The sequence below is a fragment of the Micropterus dolomieu genome, linkage group LG07, assembly GCF_021292245.1.
Source record: "Micropterus dolomieu isolate WLL.071019.BEF.003 ecotype Adirondacks linkage group LG07, ASM2129224v1, whole genome shotgun sequence".
In the NCBI taxonomy this organism is placed as follows: Eukaryota; Metazoa; Chordata; class Actinopteri; order Centrarchiformes; family Centrarchidae; genus Micropterus; species Micropterus dolomieu.
This window is the reverse complement of record NC_060156.1, coordinates 7,875,735-7,888,495: the sequence shown is the minus strand read 5'-3', so window position 1 is coordinate 7,888,495 and position 12,761 is coordinate 7,875,735. Positions and strand designations below refer to the sequence as shown.

Sequence of the window (12,761 nt, the reverse complement as noted above, 5' to 3'; positions counted from 1 at the left end):
CCTTCATGAACCCATGTACATCTTCCTCTGTAATCTGTGCATCAATGGACTTTATGGGACATCAGGCTTTTACCCCAAATTCCTCAATGATCTTCTATCTACCACTCATGTCATCTCTTATGCTGGATGCCTTCTGCAGGGTTTTGTGTTGCACTCTTCAGCTTGTGCTGATTTCTCTCTTCTAGCTCTTATGGCCTATGACAGATATGTGGCTATATGTCGACCTCTGGTTTACCACTCTATGATGTCTAAACAAAGAGTTTGTGTATTTGTGTTTTTTGCTTGGTTTCTACCCCTTTACTTGATGTTCATGAGCACAGTAACAACATCTACATCAAGGTTATGTGGCTCACACATCCCAAAGATCTACTGTGTTAATTATTTCATTGGGAAACTAGCTTGTACTGTCTCCATAACAAACAATATTATTCCACCTTTTAATTATATTTTTTATTTTGGCCATTTTATTTTTATTATTTGGTCTTATGTATATCTGATCTCAACATGCCTAACATCCAAAGAGAACAGGACAAAGTTTATGCAAACATGTCTTCCACATTTTTTCTGTTTAGTGACTTTAACTGTGTGTATTCTTTTTGATTTGTTGTACATGCGGTTGGGCTCAGAAACGTTACCACAAAGTGCCCAGAATTTCATGGCAATAGAATTTATTTTTTTCCCTCCAATTATCAATCCCCTCATATATGGTTTCAAACTCACACAAATAAGAAATAGAATTATACAGTTTTGGTGTGGTAAACGTCTCTAGACTAGTACATTATCATCTAGTGTGTGTTTTTTGTAGTGACGTCCATTTATGCAATCACAAAATGTATATCATAATCCTTATTACTTGTGTGTACTTTAATAATAACAATAAAATTGTTATTATCATTGTCTTTTCTCACATAAAAGTTCTTTTTTGTACCTTTTTATGATCTCAAACACAGAAATCCGAAATAGCCATTGCTAACAAAGAATTTAGTGTTTTACTATAAATGAGTGTGTCAAGCATAGAGGATCAGGTGAAATATTAATAAACTTCAACAATATTAATTTGTTATCCCAATATGCATTTCTTAACTAATATATTGCAAAAATTACAATAACCTTGATTTATAATTCAGTCTGTGACAAGTCTTATTTGAACAGGCCTTCATCAGAGTAAGACTATTGTATGTATAGTCCAATAGTGTCCCAGAGAACAGGCTGCAGCACTTATGCATGGCAACCTCACAGATACCGTACATCTTTTGCCCAAAAATTACCATGTAGATTATTTGGGAAATATTATCTGAGCAATGGGGAATGAACTTCCAAAACAGACATTAAATGCACTTGAACGCAGCCTGTTGTCTTTGAAATCAGGGCCTGAAAATGAACATTGTAGTGTGAAATTAAATTACACAAACCTTGATAGATATGCCATCAATACAAACTGCAATAGAAGCTATTCATGCCCCCAAAATAACCACACAGTGGACAAATGTGATGCATCCACATAAAATATCCAAATGCTGAAAAGGTGAACACATTTACTGATAAGTAACATCTCATAACTTTCTCACAAAATTTACTAATTCTGTTGTAATATGATTGATTTTATATCAGTATCTGCATCTTAAATGCAAGTTCTGTTTATTTGTTCAGGTTTTCACATATTGGTCTCAGAGATTTATACCTCCACCCCAATATTATCAATAATGTCATTTCCACAGGCCACATTGTGGAGCTTTCATAGGGGCTGTTTCTTAAATTGAAAATGTATACCATTAATTTTGTGGATTATCAGTTTACCCCTTCTTTATTGGGCACTGAATTTAGAATGAAATGTCGCAGTTTTATTTCGTTTATTTTTTTGTTTTGCTAGCACTAGAATTAAAGTCCATTAACCTTATTTGCAAATAGAAGTTCAACAGAAGATGTGTGACGGAACAGCACGACGACCAAAGCACAAAAGTAAATCAACAACAAAATGGCTTCAGCAGAAGAAAATATACCTTCTGGAGTGAGCCAGTCAGAGTCCTGGCCTCAACCATACTGAGAGGCTGTGGCATGAGCTCAAGAGAGCGATTCCCACCAGACATCCCAAGAACATTGCTGAACTGAAACAGTTTTGTAAATGCGCCAAAATTCCTCCTGACCGTTGTTCAAGTCTGATCTGCTACTGCAACTTGGTTGGGGTTATTGCTACCAAAAGAGGGTCAACAAGTTATTAAATCCAAGAGTTTACATTGTATGTTCAATAAAAACATGAAAACATATAATTTGTGTGGTATAAGCAGATTTTGTTTGTCTATTGAAAATGAAGATCAAATGACCAATTTATGCAGAAATCGAGGTAATTTCAAAGGGTTCACATACTTCTTCCTGTGACTGTGTAGATAACAGCCATGCATCATCTATAACCGCTCAGGTAGTCTGAATGTTTGGTGCAAACATTTTTTAATTTTCCTCTAGCTGGTATAAATATCGGGATTGTAAAATGTGCTATACAAATAAACTTGCCTTGCCTTGCCTTACATGGTTCATATTCGTGTCCTAAAAATGAGCCCTGACGACGGCTCTTCATCATTCATCAAGGAGTGGCTTTGTGGTTTCGTAGGCCTAGTTTACACTACACAAGTTTTAGGCGATTCAGCGGTTTATCGGCGGTCGCCAGTGGTTGTGTGAACTACTCAGTGACGCATGACACATTTCTGACACATCGGCAACGTCTGCCAGATATCTAGCACGCCAAATATCTGGCGGAGTTGACCGACTCGACATCCATTTCCAGCCAATTAGAGCAGGCAGCTACTTTTTCACCGCAGAACACTTTTTACTCCCCTCAGCTCTCTCTGTAGCACACACAGTCCCTGCCACATGCATGTGCTAATCCATTCTTTCACACAGATTTTTTGTCTTTATAATTGGTATCTTTATAATAACAAACAACAGCTGTTTGGTGCGTAGGTTCGTGTCATTTCATATTTCACGTGTGTTTTCTTGACAAAACGTGGTTTGGAGACCAGTGTCGGGTGACAGAGTCGCTGTCAGCTTGTGTAGTGTGTGACCCCCTGTCACCAATTAGTCACGTAGTGTGAACTCCACAACGGCTTCAAGACTCCTGTCACAAGACGGCAAGTTGTGTAGTGTGAACGGCACGTCCAGCGGCCGACGCTGAAAATCGTGTGGTCTTCACAAGCCTTTAGTTGCTGTGCGATTTGGCAGCGTGAGAGTGTGAGACTAAGCCTGAAAGTGGGTGTCTCATGCCAAAAGTGTCTGAGTAGGCCACGCAATTAATATACAGTCCATAGGTCAGATAATCAGACAAGTTGTAAACAAGCTATATTTTAATTGCATTGCATGTTTTCTTAATGTGCAAACAAACCTTTGTAAAGGTATTTTAATTTTTTATTTAGATACAAGCTATATTTCAGAATGTTTTTTGTTACAAATTATACTTTAAAAAAGTGGTGGGGACATGTCCCCAGCGTCCCCAGTGTAAATGACACCTATGTATGAGTGGCTGTAATAGAGACCTATGTTTCACCCTACCTAAGGATTAATTACATTACTGTAGCCTGTGTATTCAATATTTAATGTTTTATTTTAATTATGGATAGTTGCTTGTTTTCTAAGTAAAGTTCACTACAAATGTCTACAGTAGCACATGGCTAGTACTATAGTTTTTTGGTCTGTGAGACTATATTGCAAGGAGCCTACAGCAGTGTGTTTACCCTAAATCTCAACTTAGCTGCTTTCAGGAACAGGCTAACTAACACTTGTTAACAATTATCATGAAGCAATAACATTTTAAAATATACAGCGGTTTTACGCTACTTAGTTTAAGCTTAGTTTTTAAGACAATGTAGGCTACTGTCAAAAAACAGCTAACTAGCTAAAGTAACTGAATTGCATGAAAATGACTTGAGCTAGCTAAAATAGTTATGTGGGAATATAGTTGTTTAAACTCCAAATGTATGGTTGATTTCTCAAGACAGAGCTGATTAAAAAAATGGCTATGACTTTTCAGAGATGTCATGAAGGCCGCTGCTTACAATTGCTGAATGACTGCCTGCGTGCTCCCGTCCCTGGGAGTTTGTACTCATGAGCCGAACCTGCCAAGTCCGAGCTTTAAAGTACAGAAGTCAGAACTTGGCAAACTCGGTATTGAGAAACAGCCGGGCTCAAGGAGAGCTGTTATCCAAAGTTGAAGGACACAAAATGACAAATTAAAAACACGTCAACAACGTGGGACAGGCTAAACTCTCTGCTACTGAAACACTTCAGTGCGAGTTGACGCCGGACAAAACCGCAGCACAGCCACTGCCTGTGTCAGTTCGGCTGACGCCATTATGCCTCGTTTGATGTTGTAAAATGTATACACCCTGTGCCCGCTCTGATTGGTGAGTAGGACCGGAACAGGAGGCGCATGGTGCTTGTCACACAAGGAAGACAATGGAATGACTTGTTAAAACGGATCAGATGCGCTGTATACGTAACCTACATGTTAATCGCCGTCTTCACGATTAGCTAATCGCGTTCTTCCATTTATCCATCGTCAACCACTTATCCTGCGTACAGGGTACAGGGGGGCTGGAGCCAATCCCAGCTGACATTGGGCGAAAGGCGGGGTACACCCTGGACAGGTCGCCAATCCATCCTAATCGCGTTCTTTCAAATCGCAATTTCAATTTCAAGACGATTAATTGTTCAGCCCTAGTTACCTACTGCTCTACTCTACTGCTTGAATTCCCAGCTTGTGTTGAGTCATCAGAGATAGATGATTTAAACAGAGGAACCAGTGCTGGCAGAGTCAGAGACACTCAGCACAGGATGACCGCTGCACCACCTACAACTCAGGAACAAATGTAAATATGTTTCTCTATTGTGACACTTTATGATTTGCACATACTGAGGTGAGAAACGTTGGATTTAAAACTAGACTTAAATGAACTATATTGTTACAGCTGACAAAGTTTAAAGGATAATGTTTCTGCCTTAACTTTTTTTTATACTTTCAGGATTAAATTACACAGTGCAATGACGATGTATTCTTTTTGCTCTCACTTTGTTTTACTTAATGATTTGGATAGTACATTTTGTTTTACTTAATGATTTGGATAGTACATTTTGTTCTATTATAACCATCATAGTACACCACAAACTTCATGAGCCTATGTATCTTCCTGTGTAATCTGTGTATTAATGGATTTTAAAGGAGGAATCTTATGTCTCCCTCTCATGTGATCTCTGTTACTGAGCGTATTAAAATAGTTATTTCAGATTTAGAATGATATACAAAGATGTTTAATTATGAATATGATTGATAATGAAACAGTAATAACTATGTTTACTCTGTCAGGGTTAAATGGCACAGCAAACTACAGAGTTGCTCTCTTTGCTCTCACTTTATTGTCTTACAGTGTGATTTGGCTGTTAAATTTGACCATTATTGTGACAATCATTGTGAACAAAAACCTTCATGAACCCATGTACATCTTCCTCTGTAATCTGTGCATCAATGGACTTTATGGGACATCAGGCTTTTACCCCAAATTCCTCAATGATCTTCTATCTACCACTCATGTCATCTCTTATGCTGGATGCCTTCTGCAGGGTTTTGTGTTGCACTCTTCAGTTTGTGCTGATTTCTCTCTTCTAGCTCTTATGGCCTATGACAGATATGTGGCTATATGTCGACCTCTGGTTTACCACTCTATGATGTCTAAACAAAGAGTTTGTGTGTTTGTGTTTTTTGCTTGGTTTATACCCCATTACTTGCTGTTCATGAGCACAGTAACAACATCTACATCAAGGTTATGCGGCTCACACATCCCAAAGATCTACTGTGTTAATTATTTAATTGGGAAACTAGCTTGTACTGTCTCCATAACAAACAATGTCATTCCAGCTTTTAATTATATTTTTTATACAGGCCATTTAATTTTTATTTTTTGGTCTTATGTATATTTGATCTCAACATGCCTAACATCCAAAGAGAACAGGACAAAGTTTATGCAAACATGTCTTCCACATTTGTTCTGTTTACTTACTTTAGGTGTGTGTGTTCTTTTTGATTTGTTGTACGTGCGATTTGGCTCAGAAACATTACCACAAAGTGCCCAGAATTTCATGGCAATAGAATTTATTTTTTTCCCTCCAATTATCAATCCCCTCATATATGGTTTCAAACTCACACAAATAAGAAATAGAATTATACAGTTTTGGTGTGGTAAACGTCTCTAGACTAGTACATTGTTATCTAGTGTTTGTGTGTTTTTTGTAGTTATGTCCATTTGTGCAATCACAAAATGTATATCATAATCTTCAACACACGTATGTATTTTAATCTCACATAAAAGTTACTTTTGAAGCTTTTTATGGTCTGAAACACAGAAATCTGAAAGTGTCATTACTGATAAAGAATTCAGTGTCTTACTATATGAGAGTGTCAAGCATAGAGGATCAGGTGTGATTTTAATGACCTTTAACAATAAATGTATTTCTTAATTTCTCAATATGCATTTCTTATAAATATATTGCAAAAGTCTTTCTTTAAAAAAAACTTGTTGGAGAAGGCATTCATCAGAGCAACAGTATTTTCTTCTGCTTGTTTAGTGGATAGTCCATGAGTTGCACAGAGAACAAGCTGCAGTACTCATTCTCACATTGTCAAGTACTGTAGATATATCTTTTCCCCAATAATGACAAATATGCATTTCTTACCTAATATATTGCAAAAATTACAATAACATTGATTTATAATTCAATCTCTGACCAATCTTATTTGAACAGTCCTTCATCAGAGTAAGAGTATTGTGTGTATAGTCCAATAGTGTCCCAGAGAACAGGCTGTAGCACTTATGCATGGCAACCTCACAGATACCGTACATCTTTTGCCCAAAAATTACCATGTAGATTATTTGGGAAATATTATCTGAGCAATGGGGAATGAACTTCCAAAACACACATTAAATGCACTTGAACGCAGCCTGTTGTCTTTGAAATCAGGGCCAAATGAACATTGTAGTTTGAAATTAAATTACACAAACCTTGATAGATATGCCATCAATACAAACTGCAATAGATGCTATTCATTCCCCCAAAATAACCACACAGTGGACAAATGTGATGCATCCACATAAAATATCCAAATGCTGAAAAGGTGAACACATTTACTGATAAGTAACATCTCATAACTTTCTCACAAAATTTTACTAATTGTGTTGTAATATGATTGATTTTATATCAGTATCTGCATCTTAAATGCAAGTTCTGTTTATTTGTTCAGGTTTTCACATATTGGTCTCAGAGATTTATACCTCCACCCCAATATTATCAATAATGTCATTTCCACAGGCCACATTGTGGAGCTTTCATAGGGGCTGTTTCTTAAATTGAAAATGTATACCGTTAATTTTGTGGATTATCAGTTCACCCCCTCTTTATTGGGCACTGAATTTAGAATGAAAAGTCGCAGTTGAAGGGTGGAGGCAGAAATCTGAGAGACAAATATCTCAAAACATGGACAAAAAAAAATCACCAAACACCTGTGTGATTTGATAGATAGATTGCACAAATAAAATGCAATTTGAATGAAATTCAAAGATCAGGGCCGGTATTTATCAGGCTTCTCAAAGTGCAATTTTAGTCTCAAGTGCTGAGAATTCATGAAATTTACTCCTACTTTTAAACTTAGGAATAAAAGCAAGTTATCAAATTTCTTAAAGCTAAGAATCACTCTTACTCTCCCAGTTATTTAAGATAGCTCAAGAGGTCTCTCAAGTGGTTAGGAGTTGCCAGTAGGGGAGACAGTGAGGCAGAGGGATTACTGGGGGAACAGACAGAAAACATGTTACAAAATATCAGACAAGAGTCTAACCCCAGACAATAAGAGAAACCCATGCAAACAGACAAACACCGACCAACTAGAACACAGGTATCATAACAGACAAAACCTAAACGAGCACACATAACTAGAACACAGAGGCAGGGAGTAGAAAACATAATAATGGTGCAAGGCAGGACTGAAACTAGGATAAGACAGAACACCAGAAAATTACAGAATAAGACAGGAACTAAGGCAAGTAAAGATCAAAACCAAAAGACAGGCAACAGTAAATAAACTCAGACCTTAATGACATATATAGAGCTGACAAATAAATAAACTCACAGACAAACTTAGGACAGGATTGTGCCACTAGGAGTGGCCTTCAAGCAAAGTTGAACAGCCAGTCCCTTTCAGGCTGAACCAGCTGGGGATCAGGAGATTTCCAAAAAAGGAGGTTTCCAATTTTCAAATTTTACTTTATGATACATGACCGCGGCGTCTGGTCAGCTGCAGCGAACGCTGCGCTAGGTTGTGTGATAAGCGCAACAGAGACTGTAAATGTGGCAAAAAGAGAGAAAGAGGAAGAAGAAATGTATGGTACCAAAAAATAACAATTAAGAAGAAATAAATTAACTAACTTTTTGGCAGAAAGGTTGCTGTAGCAGGTGAGGCAGGACCATGCACAGGCAGAGACAGGTCCACGATTAGGAGGCTAATGCATTTATCCATCCATCCATCGTCAACCGCTTATCATGTGTACAGGGTTGCGGGGGGCTGGAGCGAATCCCAGCTGACATCGGGCGCAAGGCGGGGTACACCGTGGACAGGTCCACGGTGTCCAGTCCATTGCAGGGCCACACATAGACTCTCACACCTAAGGACAATTTAGGGTCACCAATCAACCTAGGCCGCATGTCTTTGGACGGTGGGAGGAAGCAGGAGCACCCGGAGAGAACCCACACAGACACAGAAAGGCCGGGGGACCACTGCACCACTGTGCCGCCCGCTAAAGCATTCATTACATACTGAAATTATTTATACAGTGGGGAGAAGAAGTATTTGATACACCGCTGATTTTGCAGGTTTTCCTACTTAGAAAGCATGTAGAGGTCTGTAATTTTTATCATAGGTACACTTCAACTGTGAGAGACGGAATATAAAACAAAAATCCAGAAAATAGCATTGTATGATTTGTATTGAATTAATTTGCATTTTATTGCATGACATAAGTTTTTGATACATCAGAAAAGCAGCACTGCTGCAGGTTTGCACACTCTGCAGCAGTGATTTTGGTCCACTCCTCCATACAGACCTTCTCCAGATCCTTCAGGTTTCGGGGCTGTGGCTGGGCAATACGGACTTTCAGCTCCCTCCAAAGATTTTCTATTGGGTTCAGGTCTGGAGACCGGCTAGGCCACTCCAGGACCTTGAGATGCTTCTTACGGAGCCACTCCTTAGTTGCCCTGGCTGTGTGTTTCGGGTCGTTGTCATGCTGGAAGACCCAGCCAAGACCCATCTTCAATGCTCTTACTGAAGGAAGGAGGTTGTTGGCCAAGATTTCGCGATACGTGGCCCCATTCTCCCCTCAATACGGTGCAGTCGTCCCCTTTGCAGAAAAGCATCCCCAAAGAATGATGTTTCCACCTCCATGCTTCATGGTTGGGATGGTGTTCTTGGGGTTGTACTCATCCTTCTTCTTCCTCCGAAATGGGGCGAGTGGAGTTCAGACCATAAAGCTCTGTTTTTGTCTCATCAGACCACATGACCTTCTCCCATTCCTCCTCTGGATCATCCAGATGGTCATTCGCAAACTTCAGATGGTCCTGGATATGCGCTGGTTTGAGCAGGGGGACCTTGCATGCGCTGCAGGATTTTAATCCATGACGACATAATGTGTTACTTATGGTTTTCTTTGAGACTGTGGTCCCAGCTCTCTTCAGGTCATTGACCAGGTCCTGCTGTGTAGTTCTGGGCTGATCCCTCACCTTCCTCATGATCATTGATACCCCACGAGGTGAGATCTTGCATGGAGCCCCAGACCGAGGGAGACTGACCGTCATCTTGAACTTCTTCCATTTTCTAATAATTGCGCCAACAGTTGATGCCTTCTCACCAAGCTGCTTGCCTATTGTCCTGTAGCCCATCCCAGCCTTGTGCAGGTCTACAATTTTATCCCTGATGTCCTTACACAGCTCTCTGGTCTTGGCCATTGTGGAGAGGTTAGAGTCTGAGTGTGGACAGGTGTCTTCTATACAGGTAACGAGTTCAAACAGGTACAGTTTATACAGGTAATGAGTGGAGAACAGGAGGGCTTCTTAAAGAAGAACTAACAGGTCTGTGAGAGCCTGAATTCTTACTGGTTGGTAGGTGATCAAATACTTGTATCATGCAATAAAATGCTAATTAATTGTTTATAAATCATTGTAGCGGGGCTCTCTTCCAAACTCTTCAAAATAGGAAAAACACAGTCGAAAAATAGTGGCATGATTTTTATTATGCTGGCCTCCAAAGTGCAAAAAACTGAAAAAACTTGCATAAATAAAACAAAACAAAAACAAAGATTTGAAATTTTTTTTATAACTTACTCAATAATAAAGTTACACAAAAATACAAAATACAAAAAACTGGTTACCTCCTCTGTAACCAGGCCAAGACTGCCCTTACAGGCCAAAGCTGCGACTTTTAAAGACAGTAGCCCCTCCCACCATTATTTACACAATATAATAAATAGATTTTACTACCTTCAGAAAAGGATTTATATCTATTACACTTCGACATATTTTCAACAATAATTATATCCATCTCCACAAACATTTTCCTTCCCCTGGAACAGTTACTTACGTACATCACAAATTATTACTACAACCAAAAACCATAATTTTGCAGTTCACATGACCATGAAAGCGCGTGAGAACATGCTATTTAAAAGACGGAAATGTTACACTCCCGTTTTGCCAAACTGAATGGGAAACAGAGCAGCGATGTATCTCGACACATAGTAAGTGTTTGATGTTTGTTTAAATGCATGCTTAAAGAAGAGTGCACCCTTGATCGCGCTACTTAAACAGTAGAAGAAATATGCATAATAGCAAGGTTTATGTCTGGCTTAATTGAGGCTGGAAGGGAGCAGGGAGTGAGTGAGTATGTGTGTATGTGTGTGTGTGTGTGTGCGCGTCCCGCACTCAGTGACGGAGCCGCTCCGTCACAATCATACAATGTGATTTCCTGGATTTTTGTTTTAGATTCCGTCTCTCACAGTTGAAGTGTACCTATGATAAAATTACAGACCTCTACATGCTTTCTAGAACTCACTGCTCTATTTTATAGGAATGCATGCATGTAGTTTTTGAGTATATTTAAGTATTTTTGCATTCTGACTGACTCAGGCTTGCCTCATCTGGTCTTGTTTTCAGTGCAGAGCTGCCTTGCTTATACAAACTGAGGAGGCAGGTGTCACTGTATACAGCAAAATAACTACAAAAACTGCAAAAAATATTTCTGCCCACCCCCAAAGGTCGCTTGCATAAAAGTCCTGGGCTGAATTTTAGTCCCAGTACATCCCTGATCTTAGGAATGCGGTTTTGTGTTCATATTTTTCCTGTTTAGTTTTTTCTGTTTTCATAGGTTTAGTTTTGTGTTCTGTAAGCTTTATTTTGATCTTGTCATGTTTAGGGTTTTGTAGCTTTATTTAGTCTTTTGCTCATTCACAAGTTTTTTTAGTATTTGTCTTGTCTTTTATCTTATTTCTTAGCCCTGTGTTTTAGTCCTTTGCCTTAGTTCTTGGTCTTATGTCTTAGTTTTAGTTAGTTTTGTGTTTTTCCTGGTCTGTGTCTTAGTCCTTAGTCTTATGTCTCCATGTTGTGTATTCCTGTTTGGTCCTGTTTCTGTTCCCTGCCCTGGTTTTGTTCTGTTATGCAGTTGTTTGCCGTTTTTCTATTTTACTTTGGTAACTGTGTCCTTGTGTGTTTCCATATGCTTTACTTCCTGTTTTATTTTGTAGTGTTCTGTTCTCATGTGTCCTTGTCTAGCTTTGTGTTTCAGCTGTGCTTCCCTCCCTGTTCGTTGTATATATTGTCCTTGTTATATATATTGTATATTGTATATATTGTCCTCAGTTGTGTTCAGTGGTTGTGGTGTCCTTTTCTGAGTATTCTATCCTGTCCCTGCACCCTTTTAGACTATTCCTTTGGACTGCACCTTATTCTTAGTTTTTGGATTTTTTTTAAGCCTGCCTTATTTGTTTAAATAAATCTTTGGTTTGAACTGCATCCATCTTGCCGTTGTCTGCATCTGGGTACACACCTCTACTCCCTGCCACGGCACTCTACTACCTATGACACCTGAAGCCATTGCTGTCCAAAACAACCCATTGCTGCAAGTCTGAAGTTTGCAAAAGAGCACCTGGATGTTCCAAAGCACTACTGCCAAAATATTCCACGGACAGATGAAACCAAAGTTGAGTTGTTCGGAAGGAACACACAACCCTATATTTGGAGGAAAAAAATCACAGAACACCATCATCAAAACCTAATCTCAACTGTGTATTGTGGTGGATCATGGTTTAGGGCTGTTTCATAGTGGGATTGCGCAAACCACATTGATTCCTGATATCGACCTTGCCTTTGAGCATTTTAAAATTTTTTTTATATCTATTTGTCATAAACATGCCCCTATGAAGAAATTCAGGATTAGAGTAAGAGATAACCCATGGTTCTCTGAAAATTAATCAGACTGAGAAATGTTGCCTGGGCCAAAGCAAGACAGTCAGACATACCTACGGACTGGATTTCATTTAGAACTTTGAGAAAATAAATTCTGGAAATTCATAAAATCTACATCATGCTCAAATGTCCCCTCGGGACTCACTGACCATTTAGTCATTGACTCTGAGGAAGTAAAAACCAAAGCTGACATGGTTGAAATTTTTAACAAGAACTTTGTA

The 12,761-nt window shown here is 38.9% G+C and overlaps 2 protein-coding genes across 2 annotated transcripts in view; both read left to right on the top strand.

Annotated features, from left to right (window-relative positions):
- Positions 1 to 769, top strand: part of LOC123973933 (olfactory receptor 4P4-like) — a 1,094-nt gene extending 325 nt beyond the window's left edge. Inside the window, exon 2 of the mRNA XM_046054320.1 lies at positions 20 to 769. Coding sequence (XP_045910276.1) covers positions 20 to 769 — 750 coding nt within the window. The remainder of the gene's footprint in view (positions 1 to 19) is intronic.
- Positions 770 to 5,307: 4,538 nt separating this feature from the next.
- On the top strand, positions 5,308 to 6,234 carry LOC123974000 (olfactory receptor 4Q2-like). Its single transcript, XM_046054413.1, has one exon. It carries the CDS (start codon positions 5,308 to 5,310, stop codon positions 6,232 to 6,234), a length of 927 nt encoding a protein of 308 aa, XP_045910369.1.
- Positions 6,235 to 12,761: the final 6,527 nt, after the last annotated feature.